Raw genomic sequence first — 26,372 nt, forward strand, 5'->3', positions numbered from 1 at the left:
AGAATGAGTGTAAGTATAAGAGCAAGTGCAGTTAAACGAATATAAAGTAGTTGATGCAGAAAGAGTAGCATGCGTCTGTTTATTTGCTCTTATAACAGGATTTTGGAAATATTGGTTTTTCGTTGGGAACTCCTGCCGAAATTGTGACCCGTGACATCATGAACACATTATTAGGCCCAAGTCAAGAGAGCCCATAAAGCCCAAGACATAGAGGTCAAGAGAGGGGATTAGAGTTGAAGGAAATTGGGGATAAATAGGGAGAGAAAGAAAGGAGGTGGTGTGTGAAGCAACTTTTTGTACCTGCACCTTATTGGGAAACTAATTACCAGAAAATTTACTGAAAAAATTACCCCTTCAATCTAACAAGCAACATTTGTATCAATTTTTGTTAATAGACGGCAAGCGCGAATGCGTTTTTAAATTTTTGTTAATAGACAGGGCGTCTCGCACCCCGCTACCGGGGGAAGCGCTCGCCAACCCTCTCACAGGGAATGCTGTCTCCTTCCTAAACACCCAACCCCAACCCTAACAAGATGTCCAATGAGCCACAAACTATTAACAAGCACGGGCAATGTACCCACACCACCTTAATAATCCATCATACTAGAAACAACCACTGAGGGATAGAAATTACAAATAGTGGCGTCCATCCTATAACTGGATTTCCAATGATCCATGGATGATGCAGAAATCACAAGGAACAACCATCATACTAGACTGTCCCAACATTTACAAAAGCAACAACAAAAACATTCTCCCAACACATTATAGAGAAATAACACAATCCCATTAAAGCAAGAAGCAATCATCTAAAAAGATGATTGGAATTCCATTTAGAACCAACAACAGTAGCAGGCATAAGTTTTGAGCAAAAAAGCACCTCCATTATTGCAAGTTAAAATTCAAGGCAAAACCAGTATGCATGCATTGTCTGCACTGATGATTATGCATTACAAAGCCGGTGTATTCATATAGAATAAACTTATGAAAGCGAACTACAGGTTTCAATGGCTTTCCCAGCAAGAGACTTGCGATCAAACTCCCCACATCATTCTTCCCCGGTATCCGAACGAATGGCTGACAAAAAAGAAAAGAAATAATTCATCAGAAAACAGAGACTTGTACAGGTCGTGGAATCAAACTATAAACTAGATTGAAACACATAAATGAACATGCATTTGAATCATATCAAGGCTTGGTCAACACAAAACCTTGGGACAAAAAAAAAAAAAAACACATAAAACCTTTACCTACATATGAATGATGATCAGTCGAATCATCATTTTTCCATCTACCACATATGAGCGGGCTCAGTCTCAAACAACGAAAGATTATTTGAGAAAGTCTATACTCCCTTAGACTGCATCTCACATACTTGATTTTCTTTTCCCACAAACCCGCTCTCACAAATGGAGGTTAAAATAATATTATAACATTAAATTGACAACAGGTAGAAATCAATTTTTTTTTTCCCTTGGCATGAAACACAAACCCCCCGTTTGTCCCTATGAGAACTTAACCCTCACCTCCCATTTTGGAAGGTAGAGGAGATACCACCAGGCTACAACCCTTTTATTCCCATTCTAAGTATTTTTTTTCATCAAAGGCAAAACTACACCCACTAAAACATTAATTAGAGGGTGTCATAAAAATAGTGCAGGGGCCACCCACAAACCCCCCGTTTGTCCCTATGAGAACTTAACCCTCACCTCCCATTTTGGAAGGTAGAGGAGATACCACCAGGCTACAACCTTGTTATTCCCATTCTTAGTATTTTTTTCATCAAAGGCAAAACTACACCCACTAAAACATTAATTAGAGGGTGTCATAAAAATAGTGCAGGGGCCACCCAATGGTTAAACTGATATATCCATGAATGAGCCCGCCAGCCTTTTGATTGTGTGTACAATAATTATTTCAGGTGCTCTATAATCCTTCAATCTCCTCGGTCAGTATATCAGTGCCTATAGAATATGTTACTAGTGCTTCCATGATTTCTCTAACAACATGCTCTAGCAGAAGTGTTATTTTCCAGTACAGACAGGTAAGATACATTAGAGGCAGGCGAAAGGACCCACAATTTAAGCTGTTAAGTTCAGTGAGAAGCTCCTCTTCAATGGAAATGATAGTTACGTTTCAGTAGGACATGATCAAGAAAGGGAGCCCTTCAAGTGGCATCAAATTTCAGTATAAGCATACTAAAGTACTACGATGATGACACAACATAATAATATGAATAGGATCTGTAGCCGCCAGCCCATCATTCAGAATGCAGATATTCAAACCCATTTTGTGGGATTTTCTCAATTGCAACCAATTATGATCCAACAGTTCAAAGGTTAAAGAAGTAACTTGGTCAAGGTTAAACTAACATGCATGATGAATGTTAAGCACTAGCATTCACCAAATGGACAAATTCGCAAATTTTTTACCCCCAAAATAAAGAAATATCAGGGCCTAAGGTTCTAAGTCACCTTAGTATGAGGACAATAGCTCCTGGATTTGATGTTCAAGTTTCCAATGGCACAATCATTGAATACAATAACGGTAAAAAGTATAAACCTCATCCTGTGATACTTGGTAATTATGAACAAATTTGCAATTTTGTAAGGTAGAATGGCAAATGTAAAGCAAATGAAAGAATTTTAAATGACTTTGACTGGAACCTAAGCACAAGGCATGACCTAAGGCTAAGGGTTCCTGGAACCCAACTGAAAGGGGCAATGTAAACCGCAGGCCTGATTGAAGTAGGGCACAGAAGCAATAAAAATGAATATTAAATATAAGTGTCAGAAAAAAAAATGTAACACAAATTAAGTCAAGATGAAAATATAAGAAATTTTCACTTGTCAATTCAATAGATTAGTACATATATCCTTTTAGTTTGCAAATGAATTCAATTAAATAAATGTACATTCTAAAAATCCAAGATATGCAACTATGAAAAAGTTTTCTACAAATGGAACATGATGCAATGTAGAGCGTTTAAATTCATGATTTTCTTTACTAAAATCGTATCAATGAATGATTAAAAAATAAGAGATGCACCTTTTTAAGGCTTCAAGCATGCTAAAAAATGCAAATATGAGGGCTTTAAGTGAGCCAGACTTAAGGGGCTTGGCCTGTTGTAAGTTGAGGTGCTTCAGCTAAGCTTTGATAAGCCTAAAAAAGTTTTTGGCAGGCAATCCTTTAACAACTATGAGTCCACTAAAGAGCACCATGGAGGTGAAGTGCAAGCAGATGTCATATGCAATAATCTAAAGAGAAGAAAAGAACATCTAACTACACAAATTCTCTAGAGAATCTATAATTCCGACAACAGCAACAATCTCCCGAAGACCCACATAAATGACATGTTCAAAAAGTCATGCATCAGATTAAATGCCAGCATATCGATTCCCTCAAGCAACCAACGGTCAGGGCACCAACACTAGGTTAAAACTTGCAGGTAAATACTGATGCTGAAAAGTACCACACTGTAAATTTAATATTTGAACGGTCCCAGCATTCTAGCTATCCTAAATGCTGGTGCAGACTGAATTGGACTGCTGATCACCAGAAAATTCAATCTCACCATGACTGTGCTCCTACAGATGCTCAACTGACTCTGTTAGGTACCAATACACCAAAAGATATAGTCACTAATAATGTGAAAGATGAAAATGCTCAATCACTAACACAAAAACAATCCAACAAACCCCATCTATCCACTACAATGATAAGCCAGCTTGGATTCCCAAGGCCAATGCAATGGTAAAGATCAACGGGAGTTAAAAGATCTCATAGACCCAAACTCTCAAGGAAACAAATATACAAGAACCCCTAATAACCACTTTTCACTCCAATGCCTTTTCACTTTATTTCATTTCATTTTATTTTACTTTTCAAATTACTATTTTCCTTTTCTTTTTCAGGAGGCAAAGAATCCAATCTTCCTCACCAAATTAAGTAACTAGACAAAAGATTGAATTTATTAGACTTTCGAAGAATTCCTATAATTTCTCCAGTAAGAAATCCCAGAACTTCAACTCAAAAAGTGCACTGTGCCATCTCACCTTACAACTCAAGACAAAAATCAAAACCTACAGTCCTGAAGTCCATTCCAAAGTTGCTTTCCTAAGTAAAATTTAGACTGCAATGTAGGTTTAAAAGTTAATAGTTGTGGAGATGTTAACAATATTTCCCTGCTTTTTTAGTTTGATACATGGATATGAAGTCTCTTCCTCAATGTTCAACGAGTAGCTAATAATGATAAAGAGATAATATATATTTAGCTAAAATAGTAAAACTATAAAGAAGAACTAAAGGCACTTAATCACAGTGCCACCCAACAGACCACATTTTCTCACAATGATGATGAGCCTTCTAGATTACCTCAGGCCACTATATAAAAAACGAGCAACTGGAGTTAAAATATCCTGAACCAAAACTCTGAAAGCAGCTAATAAAAAAATTACTCAGCACCAATTATTCAAAATAAAACTATTTAGCAAAGAAACACTTTTGATTGAGACCCTTTTATCTTCCTCCTTGCCACAGAGCTAGAAATTGAATGACTGTATTCAACTCCTCAAGCATTACTTCAATTACCACAGAAGAAAAGAAATAGACTATGACTGAACAAAAATGGCAGTCCAATTAGGTACATTCTGGCATATTTTCACAGCGTTTCTTAAGGCCCAAAACATTCTCAAACTGACTCACAAACATTTCCATAATTACAATTCAGTAAGCATTGGAACCCACACGGAAGATACTATTCCCCTTCCATGAGCTAAAGTGAAGAACCAACTAAGAAATACTTCACATTTGCACCAAAACTAGATACCTAGTTCACACACACACATATAACATCTCAAGTTCAAAAAAATATAAAAAATAAAAAAATGGAACGACAACTGCCACCATCACCAACATTATATTCATCTCCAACCATGAAAAGACACTAAAAACCCTAGATCCAAAAATCCATACTTCAACAACATCATAAAGAGGCCATTAAGACAACAAAATCCATACTAGATGTTACAATGTAATCCAGAATCTTATTAAAAATAAATCAGATCATTAAATTGCAAAAAGTAGCCCCAATCGAAGGTTAAAGAAACCCAAGATCCGGGAAAAAAAATATAATAAGAAGAAAGAAATGACTATATACGTGTGTAAATGTGTATATATAGAGAGAGAGTGATTACTGGCTTTCTGGGGTTTGCCATTGGCCCATTTGGAGACTACAAAATGGACCTGCTCGCGATTTAGGGCTTCGGATCTGTGGGGCTCTTTGAGGCAGTTCCTCACCATGTTGGCGCAGATGTTGGAGTACGTTATGTAAGTCATTCCCGCCGCCCTCCAAAACGGCATCGCAGCGTTCGACGCCATTTCTCTCTCCCCTCCTTGCTCTGATAGCTTCTTCTCTTTCCTATTCGATTGTATCCAACACAAACGCTGACCAACCTAACTTGTTCTACACACGGACAATGAATGAGATAAATAGACCACAGTTAAGATTGGGTCGGTCAGCCCGGACTAACTCAAGTCGAACCTGGTTCAGACGGATAACTTAAGTCACATAAAGAGAGAGAGGGGAAGCACGAAAGCGGTAAAACTGCGGAGCATGAAAACAGGAGTGCACTCAAAGCTTAGGAGTAGGGGTGGCAAAAATTGACACGACCCGCCAACACGACTAAAATACGATACGAGTTAAATGAGTTTGGGTTGATCTTAAACGGGTTCGAGTTATAAACAGGTCGACACGATTAATCCGTTTAGTTAATCGTATCGTGTTTGAATTGAGGGGTTTATCCCGTATAACCCGTTTATACAAGTTTAACTATATATCGCGAAAATAAATTTCTATTTAAGGTTAAAATTATTATATAAACTTGTGTCTTGTAATCTAATCTTTTATAAACTAGAAACTATTTAATAATTTGGTTGATTAAAACTTAGATTTTTTTTTAGTATTTATTATTTTATTGAGTACTATTAATAATTTAAATAATATAATTTTTTTTTTTTTTTGTAAATAGGTCATTAAATAAGTTACATGTGTAATCCGTTTAATAAACAGTTCGGGTTAGTGTTGAGAGTACCTGACATGATTATTAAACGGGTCATGTTCGAGTTGAGTTATTTAGTATAATACCCTTAAATTGATACGACACGATTACGATCCGCGAACACGAATTGCCACCCCAACCTAGGAGCAGTGCCCTTAGGTAATAACTAATACTAGGTAACTCTTTTTATTGGTCGGGTCGGGTTTCAGCATTTATATTGATAATTGTATGTCACTGACCTTATTTTTAGATGGGTTTGGGCCGCTTGGCACCTTTCGAACAATCTCAGACCAATTTCAATTAATATAATGAAGTGATCGTTGAAATATTAATAAATTTGAACAAGTTGAGCAAATATATATATAACCTACTCCAATTATTCCAACTAATCCAACTAACTTAAAGTATCCTTTCCCTTTTATCTTCTTTATGCATCATTTTTTTTTTCTTTCCTCTTTTCCATTTTTTATTTTTTTTAAATTTAATTTAATTTATTATTTTTCTCTCCTTATCATTTTCTTCCCTTTTCTCCAAAAGAGCGCGCAGATTATGAATTTGTGAGTAGTAGTTAGTTCAGTACACTCTCCTTGGTTGGAAAATGTAAAAGCCTACATTGGTTGGAAACTGATATTCAAGTTGGAAACAGGCCTTACATCAACAATACTGCCCAAGATTACATATACTTGGTTCTCAAGTCAAAAATGAATGATATTCAATTTCCCAGTTATGATGATCCAAAAGGTACAATAAAATTTATAACCAAAAAATAAAGAAAAAAAGAAGATTGTGGTGTGCTGCTAGACAAGGAGAACTCCATTGATACAACCATCATTCTCTGGATTATTTGTCACTTGCGCATACTTCCCTGCCATACATCATGTATAAACAATAAAGAGTAAGATATCATAAAAGGGAAGAATGAAAATTACAATGTTCATAAGGACGATGACTATCTCGATACTTACCCCATACAACTTTTCCAGCTGGTGTAACCAGACCCAGTTCACTGACATTCACCTAAAAGTCAGGGTAAGAATATGTTACTGATAAAGAAGAAGACACCCGAATGAATTTCTCATCATAAAAGACACTAAAGCAAAAATTACCTCAATAATGGTTCCTTTAGTCATAACACCAAGAGAGGTATACATTGGACCATTGGGATTCTTCTTCACTCCAATTATCTCAAGATTGAAAGTACATTTGAGCTCCGGATGCGTCACATGTGCTTTCGTGAATCGCAAACCGGTAGGACGGATGAATCGTTCATACTTGGGAGGTTTCCTAGTAAAGCTTGGTCCCACAAATGTGGCTTTGGTGATCATCCTCTTCCACTGCTTGGCTGGAAAAAAGGAAAACAGTTGTGAACTGTCCGAAGCATAACTCGAGGAACATGTATGTGTTTCAACTTTTCATAATCTCCCTTTCTTTTTTTTTCCTTGACAAGAACCTTTTCATAGTCTTACGAGGCACAAACTTGCCTCGTTTGAAGATTCATATATGCTGTCCTAGAACAAAGTCAATCATCATAACTAGCATTTATATATTTAACATGATCCACGAATATGGAACCCGATACAATTTTACTTGGATTATTAACCACTCAAATTGGAGAACAGATACAAATATTGTCGATTGATGAATTTCAGTTGGGGGACCTAGAGTTGCAAAGCCTTAGCACTTGGGGCTGCTGTTGAACCCAGATGATTTTTTTTTCTTTTCTTTTCTTCTTTTCTTTTTTCAATGTATAGAACTAACTGAATCATAAAGGAACTTCTTCAAAGGAAGATTGATGGTTGATATAAATCTCTGTATCAAGCTACTCTAATCTAAGAAAGGCTTCAAAAAGCAGTAAAGCAAGCACTGCAAGGAAAACATCCCCACTGCTGGTCTCCATAAATCCCAAAAATAGTACAAATATCTTATTCTGTTAGTGAAAAATGATTCTCAGAAGAAGACAACTGATAAAGGAGAATTAGCAACCAATGACTAGGATTTTCCAGAAATTTCATTGGCCTCAAAGTATACAAAGTTGATGGCAGAGATAAACAACTTCAACCACAATTTGCATCATAAATTTAACACAAGAAAAGGAAGTTACCAAAGGAAGACAACGTGAAGAATACTTACTTTTTCTTTTACCAGACCTGATCACTCTAAACATCTCATCTTCTGCCACAGGCCGGACCTGAAAAGTTAAAACAGCTAGCATTTAAGAAGTTTGATCATTAAAAGTGCGTACTAAACAGACATCTTACTAAGTAAATGCATGAAAATCCAACATGAAATTCTGATTATTCCCAGATAAAAAGCCAATTAACTCAAAACGTACCAAGCAAACAGTAATAGAACCTATATAAAAACTGAATACAAGGTGGAAGAGCAATTTGATGATCATTTCACAATTTCCCCTAGTGTGTCACACATTACAAAAAGGCCACTTGAGAAAAGGATAGCAGACCTCATTGAAGTCTGACAGAATGTTCGTTCTTTTCAATTAAGGTGACTGCTTGAAATGCTCATTTAGTTCAATTTCATATGAAATTAGCTCCACGAGGTTAACTGGGAAACCTGACTACATATCTCTTTATACTGTTTGGTTTTCCCGCGGTTGAATAAAATATAAAGGAAAACTATAAATTGCACAGCTGAAAGGACTTCCCAATCTTGTACATGCATTGAGAAGAGGATAGCTTCTTAAATCACGTGTATTGTACAGTCGTTTACTAAACTTCACACTTCACTCCCAAAATAAGAAAAATTGGTTTTTTCCTCTTTTTTTTTTTTTTTTTTTTTTTTTGGAGAGGAGGAGGGGGGGGAGATCAACATTTTGATTAAAAACCTAGCAGCAATTGCTGATCATTCAGTGCTTCACATTGCTAGATGCACAAGGATGGTCCAATGTATGCAAGGAAAAAGTAAACAAGACATGCAGGATATTCAAGATAAGCTGAACTATGAAAAAATTGTGACTAATCTTACCTTGGGTAGAGGAACCTCCCATTTCCCAGCTTTCTCTTTCCTCTTCTGCTTTATAGTGTTGCTAAGAACCTACATACAAGACAATGTCATATTTAATAACAGCATGAATTCAAGTACATTTCTACTCAACAAAAAAATCTAAAGAAGAGAAGACAGTGAAGCAATCCAATCAACCAAAGTAACATACCTTTGCTCGTGTTGTTGTTTCACGATCAAGCAGATAGGCAGGGACTGCTCCTTCATGAACATCATCATCCACCTTGCGCCTAGTTGAGGATTCTTCATGCATAGCTAATCTGTTGACATGATAAAAGAAAATTGATCCACAAACGACATGCTGGTCCATAATACATTCAATGAAGAGAGTGGCAATTCATGACATGCAAATAGAAAATAAAGCAAATCATAAAATGCACAAACACAAGACAATTAGGTTAGTGGCACCACTATAATTCTTGAAGCAAAAGAAATCCATAGTGATTCTCAACTCAGAGGAAAAGGCATTAAGATATTCAAATCTCATAGGACAGAAAATAAAGTTTTAAGTATGAATAATTCTTTACAAAACTGATTTAAGAGAGAGATATATGAGCCACCCAAACTTCATCATAAAATATCCATCAAAGAGGAAGTTGCATTGGAATTTCATTCTTTTTTCAAAAAAGAAGTTTTTTTAGATATTCAAAAAAGAAGTTTTTTAGATATTCCTTCCTCAGGAACAAATAGGGGAAAAATGAATATAACCCTGAATTAGTTTCTTACATGCCTTATGATCGTATCTTTGATTGATGTTTAAGCATGAGATATTCTCTCTCAAATTAAATAGGGGAAAAATGAATTGTGTATAGAACAAACTCATTAAAATCCTAGCCCCCACTAAAAAATTGACAACAAGGACCCAAAGATTCATTCTCCACACTAACCCTAGTCTCTCTTAATTCCGTTGATTGGTATAAGGGACGGAAATTTGGAAGGAAGGAAAGGCAGGAAGAATGGAGGAGGGGTCTTTCCTTCCTTTTATTTATTTAAGCATAAAGTAAAGGAATAAGACGGGTTTCTAATAATTTCACTATAATATCCAAGGGAAATACACACACACACACACAAAAACATATCGCGGGGAACACTTTCCATCATCCTTCACTCCCACTTCTGAGTAGAGAAGGAATAATGCCGATCCGGAGGGAAAGACCTTTCCTCCTCTCTTTCCCTTCCAACCCTTTTTCTGCTACCAAAAAAGGGCAAAGCTATCAACCCCTCCCCTTCACTTCCCTACATTTCTTTCCTCCCACTCTTCCCTTCTATCAACCAGACCATAATAACCCCCACATGTAGCATCTAAATAAAAAGACGATCTTGATTTCTATTTTATTTTTATAATTAAAGATGCTCTTGATTGATCAGCACTAGAATGAAAAAACTGAATCAGCATTAACTTCAAGAGTCCAAAAATACACAGAAGCTCTCTGCTTGCCTTTGGCAAACTATTGAATATAAATATATATAGAAACACACACTCAGCTTTGAATTTGCTGTCTCGGTACTCAAATTCATAATTTCAGTTATGCAAGCAACATAAATATTAGAGACATATATTTAAGTTAAAGACCAAATAATGCACTATAACAGGCCATTCCTAACACTTCTTTCCTCTTATATATAGCAAAGAAAATAAAATCACATTAATTAATAAGTAAATAAACTAAACTCATATAGTATATGTGGGAAAGGAACTCACGTTTTCTTCATTTGAGCCTTTTCAGAATATCGTTTCTTAGCAAACATCTTCCCCTTGATACCCAATGCCTGTTCCATTAAAATTAAGCACACGTTTAATAGTTTTATACATGAAAATACACAAGTACATAGCTTTTATGATACCAATTAGACAAGTATATATAGAGTTTGAGAATTGAAATTGAACCTTCTGGGCGATTTGGGATCGCTTGTGAACTTCGCGAGCCTCTTTCTTGCGTTTGCGCTCGAAGTGATCAGGGCGATAGCCATGTCTCTTCCTATGCAGGTCGATGTAATCTCCTTGAGGCTTAAAAATTCAGACAACAACAACATAAAATTAACAATTAGTACAAGAAATGTAATGACTATTAATCCTCTAGGGAAAGATTAGCTAAGGAACGAACCATCGCCGACGACGAAGATTTTAAGGTTTTCTAGAGAGAGAAGACTTGACAGATAAATGGGGTTGAAAGTAGAAACCCTAGTTTCCGATGGTGTGAGGGCTTTTGTTTCCGATAGCAAGTTAGAACAAGAAGACTAGGGCTGCAAGTTGGGTGGGCTCAACCCAGCCCAGTTCCAACCCAATCTCAACCCGAATCGAGTTGAGTTGGGTCAATTCGAATTGTACTTAATATGGGTTGTGGTCATAACCTGAATCGAATATTTTCGGACGGATTAGGTCGGGTTGACGGGTTGAGTTTTTTTTTATATATATATAACTTCTTTTTTTAAAAAATTTATATATATTATATTATATTATATATTTTTTATTATATTATTATTAAATATATATATATATTTAGGGCAAATCGATTCAGCCTCCCCAATCGCCGCCTCCAACTCTATTCTCTTTCCCAACTCTGAACTTGCCTTCTTTCTCTTTCTCTCTGCAACTGCAAAGTACTAAATCTACAAGAATCATAATTTCAAAACCTATATATTTCAATTTATCTATCTGTTGCAATAATCAAAAGTTCAAAACCGAATATTCTCAGTGTTAATTTTATTTATTTATTTTAAAACCCAGATGTGGTTCCTCCAAATCACCACCACCACTCGCCAGAATCTGATGCCAACTACAAAGCTCCTCCTCCGCCGCCGCCACCAGAAGAAGAAACCGTTAAAGAAGTGCCCTGCGAAGGTCTCAAAGAGACGGCCGTCCTCTGGCAAAATCGCCGAAGCGAGGGAGAGGAAACCCAGATCTCCTGCGAGGAGGCAGGCGCCATCGCCGGAAAGAAGAAGCAACATCACATTGAGGCCGGCTCAGGATTAGACAACCACGACCAGACGGCTCGAGAAGAAGCAACCCAGATCTCCGGCAGAGAGAGAAAGAGAAAGAAGAGAGAGGAGAGAGAAAGGAGAAGAAAAATAATAATAATAATTAATTTTGGGTTTTGGGTTGGGTTCGGGTTGACCCGAATATGTCTGGGTTTTAACAAAACCCAACCCGAACATAACCCGATTTGTGAATTATATGTCCAGATTTCAAAATTTTTGGGTTGGGGCTGGGCTGGGTTGGGCTAACCCGCCCAAGTTGTAGCCCTAAAGAAGACGGGTTTAAGAAACTCGGCGGGTCGGTGCAAAAAACACTATAATCAAGTGGTTCGATTCAAATCCAACCCGATAACCCAAGTCCAAGAAACAAGTTTTTTTTTTTTTTTGGAAAGTAAAATAATTTTATAAATAGAAGCAATATTTACATGAACGAGTGGCAAGCCCACAAAAGAGTGGACAGCCCACTTACAAAACACTGAACAAAACAATATGAAACAAACTCAAGTGTAGGCTCAATATAGCAACAAGACAATACTAGTCTAGGGGACTAGACTATTCTTGTCTAAAGCATACCCACGTCCGGTGTAACAGAGCAGGGCATAAAACCCTAATCAGCGCGATCCGGCGACTTTGGAGGTGGTTTGATGAACTCTGGCAAGTCCCAATCTAACTTCAACCTTCTTGCACATGGTGAGTCTTTAATAGATGTAGTTAGAAGCCTCTGCCTTACTAAATCCATGATTTGTCTGAAAATTGAAATCTGATTGCTCGTTTGGTTTTTGAAGATTCGGTCATTCCGTTCCTGCCAGATCTTGTTGATTGCAGTAGAGAGTGCGAGCTTATTGACGGAATTTTTCAGATTGTTGCTTGCCCAGCAAGAAGCCACACGATCCACCAAGTCACTCCACAAAGAAGGAGAAAGATGAAATCGACATTTGTTTTGGAGAGCAATCCAAATTGGTCGAATGAAAGCACATGAGAAGAACAAATGATTGTAAGATTCCTCCACAATGCCACAAAACTGACATAATCTGGAGCCCGTGAAATGCCTCATGCTTGCTCTATCATAGGTGGAGAGATGATTCTGAACTGTGAGCCACTGAGAGAATTTGCATCTAGGGATCGAGAGTGTATTCCAAATCAAGTGTTGCCAAGGTTTTGGGTGGTTGTGAGCTCCGAGCCACTCAATTGTATAGCTCAGTGTGAATACCCCTGAGGGTGATAGAATCCAAACAATGGAGTTTTCAGTTGCTGATGGTGAAGGGATATTACAAATTTCAGGGGAATGCTGAATGAGGTAATCTAGAAAATGTCATTCCCCATTGCGAATCAACGTTGCAAGTTTTTGATTTGGGTGAATTGGTGAGTTAGAAATTTCTTCCTTAGTGAAAGATCTGGAGAGAGGGCCCCCTAGGAACCAGTTGTCCTCCCAGAAAAAGGTGTTCAAACTATTCCCAACCTTTGACTTGATCATAGACTTTGCCACTCCTCTGAGCTTTAGGATTTTATTCCAATTGGTAGAACAAGACTAAGGTATTCCCATTGTCCAGAAGCATCGATCTCTAATAAGTTATGTTATAACCCATTGAACCCAGAGATTGTCCCTGCAATTAGAAGTGAGTGTCTAAATGTGCCTTAAAATAGCTGCCATGTTGGCAGTTTCCAGATTTCTGAATCACAAACCCCCAAACTCTTTAGGCTGACAACAAGCAACCCAATTCACCTTAGCTCCCGAATGCTTATATTCAGTGCCTGACCATAGAAAATTTCTCATAAGGTTAGTAACCTCTGCTATTATTGATTTAGGTATGATGAAAAGGCTAGACCAGTAGTTAATCATACTGTAGATGACTGCTTGAATGAGCTGGATTCTGCCTGCATAAGATAGAAAATTGGATGACCAGTGATTAATTCTTTTTGTAACTCTTTCAACAAGTCCATGACAATCATCAACCTTAAGCCTAGTGGACAGCAGAGGGACCCCTAAATACTTAATAGGTAGAGAGCCATCATTAAACCCTAGTAAAGCCTTGATATCATTAGATAGATCAGTGCCCACACCCGAGACAAAGAATGAGCTCTTGGAGTTGTTGGAGCTCAATCCTGAAAGGGCTGAAAAGTGATAAAGGGCATGTTTAAGGGTAGATATAGAGGCAAGGTCACCACGGCAAAACAGAAGTAAATCATCAGCAAAAATTAGGTATGCAATTGCTAAATTACTGCATCTTAAGTGAAATTTGAAGGCTGTGGATTGAGATATAAACTTCTTTGTATTGGCTGTGAAAACCTTCGTTGCTAAAAAAAATAGAAAATGTGAGATTGGGTTGCCTTGTCTTAGTCCCTTTACCCCTCTAAAGTGTCCATGAAACTCTCCATTAAAGGATATAGTGAATAATGGTGAAGTGATACAAGCTTTGATTCAACTAACAAATGGAAGAGGGAATCCAAAGAGGTCAAGAGCATCAAGAAGAAACTCCCACCCCACTGAATCAAAAGCTTTCATGAGGTCGACCTTTATAGCACATCTAAGTGGTGAAAAATGCTTATGGTAGCCCTGAAGTAGTTCCTGGGCCAACAAAACACTATCCCCAATATGTCTTCCTTTATTGAAAGCATTTTGGCAAGGGTCAATGGTGGAAGGTAGGGCTTGCTTGAGCTTATTTGCCAAAATCTTGGTTATGCACTTATATAAAGTGTTACAGCAGGAAATAGGATGAAAATCATTAAGGGATGAGGGGTTTTGATATTTTAGGACAAGTGCAATGTAGGCATTATTAACCTCTCTAAGGAGCTTGCCAGTGACAAAGAAGTCTTTTATGGCTTTGATCACATCATTGCCAATCACAGGCCATGCCTTGTGGAAGAAGTGGGCATTGAAACCATCAGGCCCCGGGCTTTTTCTTTGCTGAGAGAGAAAATACAAAACTGGATCTCCAAATTTGTAGGAATTTCACAAAGTGCAAGAATTAGATTGGGGGGAACCCTTTTAGTGATAAAGGGCTGTAATGCATCTCTTCCAAGGTAGTGGGGAGGTGAACTCCCAAGAAGGTTGTGATAATAAGTAACAACTTCATCTCTAATAAGATTTTCAAAAGTAATAGGATGCCCATATGCTGATGTAAGACTTGTGATCTTCTTCTTATTGAGCTTTGAGTTGAAGACCTTGAAAAAGAAGGTAGTGTGATACCCCTCGACTCCGAAACATGGGTTGATCAGGCTCAAGCCCAAACCTGAGGGAATATCAAACAATTAATATAAAAAATAACACATAACACAAAAAGATTTAAGAAATAAATAATAGAGCTGAAAGAATTAATAAATATAAAATCCTCAAACATGTAAGATTAAAATAATCCAACTCTCCAAAACCTCCAAGAGTACAACTCTGGAATCCATCAAGTGGACCCCTAAACAAAATCCCAACTGAAAAGTAATCAACTGAAGATAAAATCCAAATCTAAAACATGGAATGAAATCCTACGTCGTCGGTAGAGTGAATGACCGGTTCTGCTCAGCCCGATCAAGCCCTAAGATTGGAACCGTTCGATACCTGAAAAATATAAGAGTGGGTCAGGCCCATGAATAAGTTCCATTCTAACTGCAATCCATACAGTGATCCGATACACATATACACCATATATATTTCAACAATATTTATCTAGTCCATACACACACACACACACACACACACATATATATATATATATCAACAATAAGGGACATTCACTGGACTACAACGGGGGTCTCAACCTGAATAGAAGGCAACATGTAAAACGCACCTGAGTGAGCATGAGTACCTAAGCCTAATAGGGTACACCTCAACCTATTATAGCCAGCTACGCATCCACTGCATATACGCGCCCTAACCATCGACTCTGAGACTCAAGCTCATATCGTGGTACTATAATCATATATTTAAAGTCCGTCCAAAACTAAAATATGTCATTCAATTATTTGTTGATCTGACATAAGATTTATAATCCGGTTAGTCACTCAACTTATTCAGTTGATCTGACTTAACCACAAATAACAATTAATCCAAGTAGTCACTTAACTTATTCAGTTGACCTGACTTAAATATAATTAGGATTCAATATTTTACAATCCATTCCTTTATTTCAATAAGGTAGGTCTTAACGTTTTGAGCTAAACTATCCATAGTATGCCACCATCCCATACCGATGCATACAATCCATAACATCCAGATAATTGATAGAAAATATAATAATTCAGCAATTATAGTCTAACACATTAATCCATATAATTGACAGAACATAGTTTAATAGTTCAGCAATTTGTAACCAAAACATTAATCCATGTAATTGGAGAACAGAGTTTATTATTTCAGCAATTAGCATCCAGAATAAGCATAGATCAAGTCTAATAATTAAATGACCTTATTGTGCATCCAAAATAAGATTTATAATCATGCTATAGTCCGTTAAATTGTTAAATTAAAATTAAGCAATTAAATCTTTTCCACCCGTAAACAGCATGCAAAGTTGTTTAATTTTATACTGTTCATTCCATTAGCACAACGATGTAACTTATGTAATATGAGGTCATAGAATTCCATGAAATTACATTTACAACCCTCAGTACATTCCCCAAAACATTCCAGAATACCAAACTCGTCCAAATAGTACCTAAAACACCTCCAGAATGCGTCAAACAAGGGAGCCTGCTCTCAAAACTTGAGAGCAGACTCAATTACACATGGAGCCGGTTCTATGAAGAGGGGAGCCTGCTCCCCATCACCTGGAGCCGGCTCTGCACAAGAAGGAGCCGACTCCCACTTCCATGGAGCCAGCTTTCTCCCTCTCTGAGAGCTCTGAACCTTTTCTGGCTTTCTACTTCATTTCCGGCCACTTCCAACTCTTTTGTTCCTCTTTAATACTAAACCTAAGAGTCTAATTTATACCCAGTAGCATCCCAATCATTTGCTTACAACAGTAAGAATTAATAACAACGATTAGAACAGCCACCGATTCATTATACTTTAAAGACAGACAACGAACTCCAAACTTACAAGAACAATTACAGATTAAATTAAAACACATACAGTCGATTAATTTAACATAAACTAAGCATGCAAGATTCAATTAATGTCCGATTAAAATCCTAGAGACCATCTAAGTATGCATAGAACACAAGTCAAGGGGAGAGAGAAAGAATAGAACTTGTCTGTGTGGTTTTGAATCAAAATCTCGTTGCTGTCTCCTAAGTTCTCCGACGACGTCCATTCACTGTCAACCTGTGATACCCCCGGATTCCCAAATGCAGGTTGGCCAGGCCCACGCCCGAATACCCGAGGATATCAAAACAAATTGATAATAAACGAACACAGAGTACAAAAGAATAAAGAAGAATAAATAAAATGCTGACAAGAAACTAAGATGATAATCTAATAATAAATCTCAGAATATATTTTCATAAATTAATAAACTCTTCTGATACAACGGATCCTCTAAAATATAACTCGGGAATCCATACTGTGTGGACCCCTAGAAAATCCAAACTAAACAAATGACAGCAATAACTGTCTAAATCAGGAAACTGAATCATCAAGGAACTCCTATGTAGCATCGGAAGAATGAAGTAGACTAATCCCCGCTCAGCACGAACAACCTTTACTCCTGACAAACACTGGTGGGTCAGGCCCACAAACAAGTTCTACTCTATTATAGTCCAAGCAGAAATCCGATACACGTATACATCCTAGTCAATCCAATAGTAACTAGTAGTCCGTATATATATATATATACACACTAAAGGAACCTCACTAGACTATATGGTTGTCTCAACCTGAATAGTAGGCAACATGCAAAACGCACATATAGTGTGCATGAGTACCTAGACCTACCAGAGTACACAACTACACTATATCTAGCTACACATCCTTGGCGATATACGCAACATAATCACTGATCCTGAGACTCAAGCTCATATTATGGCACCACACTTATATATATAAAATCTAGTAACACTCCTATTCAGTAAAAATTAATCATCCATAAGTCATTCAACTTGTTCAGCTGACCTGACTTGAATATAAGTAGGACTTAACATTTTAGTTAATCCATTCCCTTATATAATAAATTAATCCTCCATAAGTCATTCAACTTGTTCAGCTGACCTGACTTGAATATAAGTAGGGCTTAACATTTTAGTTAATCCATTCCCTTATATAAAATAGATAGGACTTAACTGATAAGTTAATCCGTCCCTAGAATGCCACCGTCCCATACCGGTGCATTAAACCACACAATCCAACAAATAATGTAATGATTAAGGAAATACATTAAACAATTCAGAAATAACTATGATAATATGATATCAAGTTATCACAAAATATGAATGACTTATTATTTATTTAAGTTTCATATATCATATGTCCTACATTAACTGATTCTTATACATATGATAATATTTTATTATACCGTCAAATAAGCATTCTCCATATCCAATTCATCCTACACATTTAATCTCAATTGTTAAAACATATTAAAAGATTAAATTCATTCGTTTGTTTAAAATATTCAAATAGAAAGCATTATTATGATTGAGTCTATTTAAATTTATTTAAACCCAAACTTAGTTCCTATTTAATATTCAGGAATCCTAGGCATGTTTCTACATTCCATCATTCCACAGATATGAAAAATACATAATTTAAACATGTAAAAATTCACACCGGAAATCAAATCAAAATCATGCATTTATCAATTCATAACACAAGAACAGATTTGAACAAAATTCATAAAACCTATGTTCTAATCCAATTAAACATGCATAATTATTTAATTTTATATGTTTAATAAATTCTAGAATTTCCTAGGCATGTACAGAAACACGAATTAAAGGGAAAGAGATAGAAAAAAAACTTACTTTAAACTTTCGGATCGAAAGTTAAACTTCTTCTTCCTTGATCTTCTCTCTATAGGGTTTTTCTCCTCCTTCCTTCCTTTTCCTCATTCCCTTTCTAACTCTCTCTCTCTAGAATATATCACGTGAATATTTCTAACCCCCTTTTACAACCTATAGCTATATATTTATAGGTTAAATAAAATAACTCTAACCATTTTCCCAATCCAAGTAAACTTAAAAAAAAAAAAAATATTAAAATATTAAAAAGGTAAGTAAAATATGTTACGTATATAATTTATGTATATCTTTATTAAATAAATAAATTATACACCTCCCATTATTTATTAATGGATTATCTAATAATACTTAAATTAACATAATATTATAAAGTAACTTAAAACATAACACGTATCAAAATTATGTATATTTTTATTATTTAAATATAAAATATATACATTGGATTAAATATTACTAATTACCATAAAAGTAATTAATAAATTACTTTCCCTTTTATATATATTAAAAAGGTAAGTAAAATATGTTACGTATATAATTTATGTATATGCTTATTAAATAAATAAATTATACACATTCCATTATTTAGTAATGGATTATCCAATAATACTTAAGTTATCATAATATTATAAAGTAACTTAAAACATAATACGTATCAAATCTACGTATATTTTTATTATTTAAATATAAAACATATACATCAGATTAAATATTACTATCCAAGTTACCATAAAAGTAATTAATAAATTACTTTCCCTTTTATATATATTAAAAAGGTAAGTAAAACATGTTACGTATATAATTTATGTATATGTTTATTAAATAAATAAATTATACGCATTCCATTATTTATTAATAGATTATCCAATAATACTTAAGTTACCATAATATTATAAAGTAACTTACAACATAACACGTATCAAATTTATGTATATTTTTATTATTTAAATATTAAACATATACATCAGATTAAATATTATTACCAAAGTTACCATGAAAGTAATTAATAAATTACTTTCCTTTATATATATGTATATAATGTATATCTATATATAAACATACACAACTATCCATGGGTAATAATCCATACACATCTAACCTCCTATCCAAGTAGTCCATGGGACCCAATTGGTTGGCCCATTACTACTAACCATAACCATAAAAGAAAAATAAAATAAAATAATAAAAGAAAAGAAAACATTTAATTTACAATTAATCAAAACACCATTTAAACACATAATCTAATTAAACAATTAACACATAAACAAATACAAATAATACATAGACACATAATCAAATGATCAAGTAATACCTAATTCAATTAAACACATAAGTAATTAGTCAAATAATCAATTAAAAAATTAAAAATACAATTAAAACAAATAAATAAATACCGAAACTATCCTTTTAAAATTAGGGGTATTACACAACCTCCTACTGCTCAACCTTCCCTCCTCTTAGGTTCGTCCTTTAATCCACAGCCGAAACCCTAACTGACAACTCTCTATTTTCTCACAATCTCTCCCTGGTTCTTTCTATATCTCTGGTACGTGCATAATGTTTTTCCAACTCTTTTGCAGACTTATAACAATATATTTATAGGCAGTACTAAAACCTAGGTCCAATTGTAATTAGAGACAGAAACTCTAACTAATCCTAGTCGGCCAAAACGTGTAATACCCTTAATTTTAAAAGAATGGTCCTAGTATTTAAATTAATTATGTAATTGCATTTTAAAGATTTCTATTGTTTTATTTGTTGGTTACTTGAATTAATTGGGGTTTTAATTATATTTGTTTGTTAATTAATTGTTTTAAATTGAATAATTTGTTTTATTATTAATTATTTGTTTTAAATTGAATTAAGTTAGGAGAATTAATTAATTAATTAGAGTTAGGGTTTCTTTCTGCTTGTAATTAAATTGTGTCTAGGATTTGAGCCGACACATATAGTTGGTTTAGGATTTAATTTAGGGTTTTCAATAAAGCCTATAAATACCTAAGTTAATGTCTACCAAGGGTTTGTTAACCCTATTCACGTAATAGAGAGAAGACACAGTGAGCAACAGAGAAAGAATTTGAGAGAAATAGATAGTGAACCTTGAGAGGTTTATAGAAAGGTTCAAGGAGGAAGGGGTGGAGTGCTTCTGGGTTGAACCAATAGCACTGGAGGTGTTTAACGGCAGTCTAGGACTTTGACGAAAACTCAAAGGCGGATGTTTAAGATTTCTGGAATGAAATCTAAGACAAGTCTTTGTTCTATTCTTTCCTTTTAATCTGTGTTCTGTGCATGCCTAACTAGACTCCAGGGGTTTAACTAATGATAAAACGAAGTAATCATGCATGCTTAAACGGACTAAAACTGAGAGTTTTATGGTTATATATACTTGTGCGTGATTTCATTATTTTCTTAGATCTTTATGTATGATTTGTGATTTAACTTGAATCTTTGCCTACTAAAACACTTAAAATAATTTAGTATGGACATATGAGACTTAGGTTGAAGCTTAGGGGCCTTAACAATGAAGTTGTAGAGTTTACAGAGGCTGAACGGACGAAGAAGAAAACCTAGCACTAACTGAGGTGCCTAAGTTTGCAACTGAGGTGCCTAAGTTAGCAACTGAGGCTGATTAGTTGTAACTTAGCTTGCTCAGTTGGAATTTTTGGTTTTAAACGCCCAGTTTGGGTTTTGTGCACTGTGTGGACTACACAGAGTGTTAGCACTTCGTTTAAATTGTCTTAAATAATGTATATTATTGTTTTAGACCTGTAAGAATATAGGTAAACAATGATTCATAAATGGATTAACGTATGCACAGTGTACAGTTAGGGGAAGATCCTACATGTTGAACTTTGAATGTTAATCAGTTTACACTTTGGAACTTGGAGGATTGTTTATATGTGATTTAATTTTAATTAATCATATTTGGATAGGATTGGAAGTAACATGGATTACTTGAACTTAACCATGCTTATGTTGGATCAAATTAATATTCACTTTGTTATTCAACTGCATCAGTGTATGGATATTTTAGAGGATGTGAACGCTTATACTTGTTTTAGCTGTATACATTATTGGAATTGGATTTTAGGCACTATAATGACTGCCTAATATTGTTGGATATGTGTTAATTTATATTGATGCATGTTATGAAGGATGGTTGTTGGATATATATAATGTCGTTTTATTAACTATGTTATCTGGAGGATTGTATGCACCGGTATGGGACGGTGGCATACTAGGGACGGATTAGTTAAAAATACTAAGTCCTGCCTATTTGGAAATAAGTTGGATTAATAATAAAAGTTAAGTCCTACTTATGTATGTGTATATGCACCGGTATGGGACGGGGGCATATTAGGGACGCCTTAGTTCAAAACATTAAGACCTACCTATTCTAGGGACAGATTAGTTCAAACACTAAGTCCTACCTAATCTGGATTGAGGTATGGATTAACCACAAAGGTTAAGTCCATCTCATACTTGTGTCATGTCAATAAAATAATTGAATGACCTACGTTGGTTTCTGAATGGATTGAAAAATATTGAATCTTAACTGTGACTAAGTCAAATCAACTGTGACCAAGTTGAATGACTTTCTGGATTAATTGGTTGTAGTTAAGTCATATCAACTAAATAAGTTGAGTGACTAACTAGTTTGTATATTGTATGTCAGCTCAGTAAATTATGGAATGACACATTTCGGATGGACGAATTTTAGATATATGGTTATGATACCACAAGATGAGCTTGAGTCTCAGACTCGTTGGTTAGGGTACATATATGTAGTGGATGCGTAGCTGGTTATAGTAGATTGAGGTATACCCTGTTAGGTCTAGGTACTCATGCCCACATTTGGGTGCATTTTCGCATGTTGCCTTCTATTCAGGTTGAGGCCCTTACTATAGTCTAGTGAATATCCCTTAGTGTGATTACTCTAGATATTGTTGAGCTATCTAGAATGTATCTGCGTATCGGATTACTGTTTGGATCGTAGTAGAATAAGACTTGCATGTGGGCCTGACCCACTATTTTATTTTTTCCAGGTGTTCGTTAGTTCTATGGTTAGAGTTTGGACGTGCAGAGCAAGTACAGACACTTATTGATCCGACTACGTAGGACTACTCTATATGTTTAGCTTTAATTTTCATTTCTATTGTTTTAGTTTCAGTTTGGGATTTTATTAGGGGTCCACATGATGGATTCCCGAGTTATATGGATTGGAGGTTTTGGAAAGTTTGGTTTTAATGATTAATAATTGAGGATTTTATTATTTAGTATTCGTTCAGCATTATTATTTATTTCTTTAATTCACTATTTTGTATTCCGTGTTCGTTTTAACATATTGATTGTTTGATATCCCTCGGGTTTGGGCCTGAGCCTGATCAACCTGTGTCTCGGATCCGAGGGGTATCACAAAACGTGATTCCTAAAAGAATAAAACATAATTTAACATTATAACTAATAACATTAATTCAATCCAATTAACTAAACTAATAAACCATTTAACCAATTAAAACAAGTAATTAAATTAAAGAAAATAAAAATACAATTAATTAACCAATTAATCAAACAATTTAATTAAATAAAACAATTAATCAAATAATGCAATTCAAATACACAATTAAACAATTAAATCAAATAAATAATAAAACAATTAAGTAAATAATCACACAAAAATGCAATAAAACAATAATTAAAATGTCGAGATTATCCTTTTAAAATTAAGGGTATTACAGGTAGTGTTACTATCCCGTTCCCTCAGCTATCCCACCTTAGCCTTCTGCTTGATAAAGTGCTCATCAGCAAGAACCAAACTAGAATAATGTTGCATAAGCTCCTTCTCTTGTAACTTTAATTGAATATCTCTAGGATTAGAGTCCAGGAGAGATTGACAGGAAGCCAGAGATTGCTTTGCCTGAGAGACCAATGCTGAAGCCCGAGAGATCTCCATGCTGTAGCTATGTTTAAGTGCTCATTTCAAGCCTTTTAACTTCTGAACTAGCTGATACATGGCTGTTCCTGGGATGGAAGTGGCCCACACCTGTTCTACTGTGGGAAGAAATAGAGGGTTAGTAGCCCAGGCATTAAAGTACCTGAAAGGAATTTTCTTGAGGCTAGTAAGATGACCTATCTCGATTAAGAGTGTGCTGTGGTCTGCTAGGCCTGGAGTGAGGAAGGTGCAGTCTGACATAGGATAAGTGAGAGTCCACCTCTCATTAATTATAGCCCTATCCAGCATTTTGGCAATATTGGTATGACCCACACTCATATTGTTCTAAGTGAATTGCACCCCTGTAGACCTCAATTCTTCCAAATGTGATTGATAAAGGCAGTCTCTAAATTCATTCATGGCCATCGTCTACCTCTGAGACCCTAAAAAATTTTCAAGGGGAGATGAAATGATGTTAAAATCCCCAAACACCACCCATGGAAAGTTAGCAAAACTGTTTGAGTGCTTAGTGATACTTTCCAATAAGCCTCTCCTGCCTACATATTCATTAGCTCCATAGACAAAAGAAACATAGAATTTGGAGTTGTCAGTCAAACAAGCTACTTAACAGTGTATAATTTACCTATTGGCTTTAACCAGCTCAACCTTAAGTAAATTAGGGTTCTAGAGGACCCACATTCTTCCTAAAGAAGAGTAGTCATAATTGTGTAGGCAAGCCCATATAGGGCAAATAAATTTAAGTATATTACCCATATTCCCCTGTGCCACCTTAGTTTCCAAAAGTGACACCATAACAAGCTTATTAAAATGTATCAATTCACACAGCTGAAGTTTCCTATAGAGGCTATTGAAGCCTTTAGTATTCCATACGCAGAAACTTATCATCGAGAGGGAGCTTTGTGCTTACCTCCCAGCAGTCCAAGCCCTTTGTGGGGAAAGACTGTCGATTGCAGGTTATTACCGCCTTTCTTCTTCTTCATCATGGATCTTTTGTCCTTTGATGTGACTGAGTTGGATTGACTTTGTGAAGATAAAGACAAAGGAAGGGATTGGTCTGAGCTATCAGCAACCTCTACATTCTCAAAAGTGGGATCCTCCTGGGCCTGCACCAAATCTTAATTGTTGGGAAATTTGTTTTCAGCATAGGAGGTTAAACAAGCTTCAGTATCTGCAATACAATCAGCTTGGTTGATAGATCTAGCTAATTGTTTAGTTTGCAAGAGGGTTAAACTTTTTGATGGGGAGATATGGTTGTGGATGTGAGGTGGTGCATGTGAGTTCTTCAGCTTTTGTGGAGAGGAGTCATTGGACTGGGGATGGTAGATAGTTTGGGGTAAGTTTTGCTGCTCCGTGGGATCAGGGTGAAGGTATTCATTTCTTCCATTAGGGGCTCTTGTCTTTTTTGGATTTAACCAACTGCCATATGGATTTTGGTTGAGAGGAACCAGGACAGTGGGAGGAAGAATGACCAGCCTTTTTACAGGCAATGTAGTAGTTAGGCAACCTTTCGAACTCCACAACAATGTCAACCACTTTCCCATCTTTCTTCTTCAGTGGGAAAGAATACACCAGAGGGGCATTAAGGTCTAATTCAATACAAATCCTTGCGTACTTCAGCTTGTGTCTCCCCTCAGTGGTTTAATCTGCATTCTAATAACGCCCCCATATAATTTTTGACAAAATCCCTTATACGCACACAGTTGTATCCAAAACCTGCACACATACATCTCCCCTATCTCTCTCTTGGAAATATATTCGATGTGCCTGGTGCACCGTGCATCGGCCCATCACAGTCATTTTTATTCGCGCATATTGTGCACGCGCCCGCATTATCTGGTGCACTGAGCAAACTGAATACCTGCTCCTTTTCTTTAAAATTCACAATATCGATTTATCTACTTTTGAAACTTTCATTAACCTACAACTCTCAATAAATGATAGAAATTAGAGCTTCTAATTTGTTTACTTATCTCTTTAAATTTGTTTATATTATTCCTTTGATCTACTAAATTTTTATTGATACCTGGGCTTCTCGGATATGAGTTGATCACAAGTTTTCTAAAATTGTCTTTAATTAATTATTAAAAAAACTAAAATTAATCATATTAAATTTGTAAGGTCATAATTTTAATTTTTCTTTCTAAATCACAATAAATACAAATTATCCTTTCTAAAATTCATAAGTAAATTGAGTGTAAACAATATTTTTGAAAATCCATACCAAGGTTTAGGGAACCCCTAAGCTGGCTCCGTGCCTGCCATTTATGATAAGTCAATCTCAATCAAGGAGATTTAAGAGGAGGAAATACCATTTGATCCAAATTTTGAGGACTAGTTTGGTGTGGAGGAATAAAATAAGGTAGGAATGGAATGAATAAGAGAATGGAAAGACCATTCCTATTCTCTCGTTTGGTTATGCATGGCTTAAAAAGGAAAACTAATCTATATATATGTAAACCAAATATATATATATATATTTGGTT

At 35.6% G+C, this 26,372-nt stretch overlaps 3 protein-coding genes across 3 annotated transcripts; all 3 read right to left on the reverse strand.

Moving 5' to 3' along the window:
* Nucleotides 1–789: 789 nt before the first annotated feature.
* On the reverse strand, nt 790–5,470 carry LOC132284578 (ATP synthase subunit epsilon, mitochondrial). The gene is made up of 2 exons (XM_059786687.1): nt 5,196–5,470; nt 790–1,077 (listed from the first exon to the last, which is right to left on the reverse strand). The coding sequence occupies exons 1-2, from the start codon at nt 5,377–5,379 to the stop codon at nt 1,049–1,051; spliced, it is 213 nt and encodes a 70-aa protein (XP_059642670.1). The 5' UTR covers nt 5,380–5,470; the 3' UTR covers nt 790–1,048.
* A 1,219-nt stretch (nt 5,471–6,689) lies between these two features.
* On the reverse strand, nt 6,690–11,311 carry LOC132284378 (uncharacterized). Its single transcript, XM_059786478.1, has 9 exons — nt 11,183–11,311; nt 10,966–11,085; nt 10,780–10,847; nt 9,229–9,337; nt 9,042–9,110; nt 8,190–8,247; nt 7,166–7,401; nt 7,025–7,076; nt 6,690–6,924 (listed from the first exon to the last, which is right to left on the reverse strand). Exons 1-9 carry the CDS (start codon nt 11,183–11,185, stop codon nt 6,857–6,859), a joined length of 783 nt encoding a protein of 260 aa, XP_059642461.1. The 5' UTR covers nt 11,186–11,311; the 3' UTR covers nt 6,690–6,856.
* Nucleotides 11,312–12,660: 1,349 nt separating this feature from the next.
* Nucleotides 12,661–23,889, reverse strand: LOC132281720 (uncharacterized). Its single transcript, XM_059783395.1, has 5 exons — nt 23,710–23,889; nt 14,482–14,958; nt 13,896–14,340; nt 13,737–13,805; nt 12,661–13,355 (listed from the first exon to the last, which is right to left on the reverse strand). Exons 1-5 carry the CDS (start codon nt 23,887–23,889, stop codon nt 12,661–12,663), a joined length of 1,866 nt encoding a protein of 621 aa, XP_059639378.1.
* Between the last annotated feature and the right edge of the window lie 2,483 nt (nt 23,890–26,372).

The sequence above is a fragment of the Cornus florida genome, unplaced genomic scaffold (assembly GCF_030987335.1).
Source record: "Cornus florida cultivar Cherokee Brave unplaced genomic scaffold, ASM3098733v1 CherokeeBrave_3.0.0_Hap2_Chr11, whole genome shotgun sequence".
NCBI lineage: Eukaryota > Viridiplantae > Streptophyta > Magnoliopsida > Cornales > Cornaceae > Cornus > Cornus florida.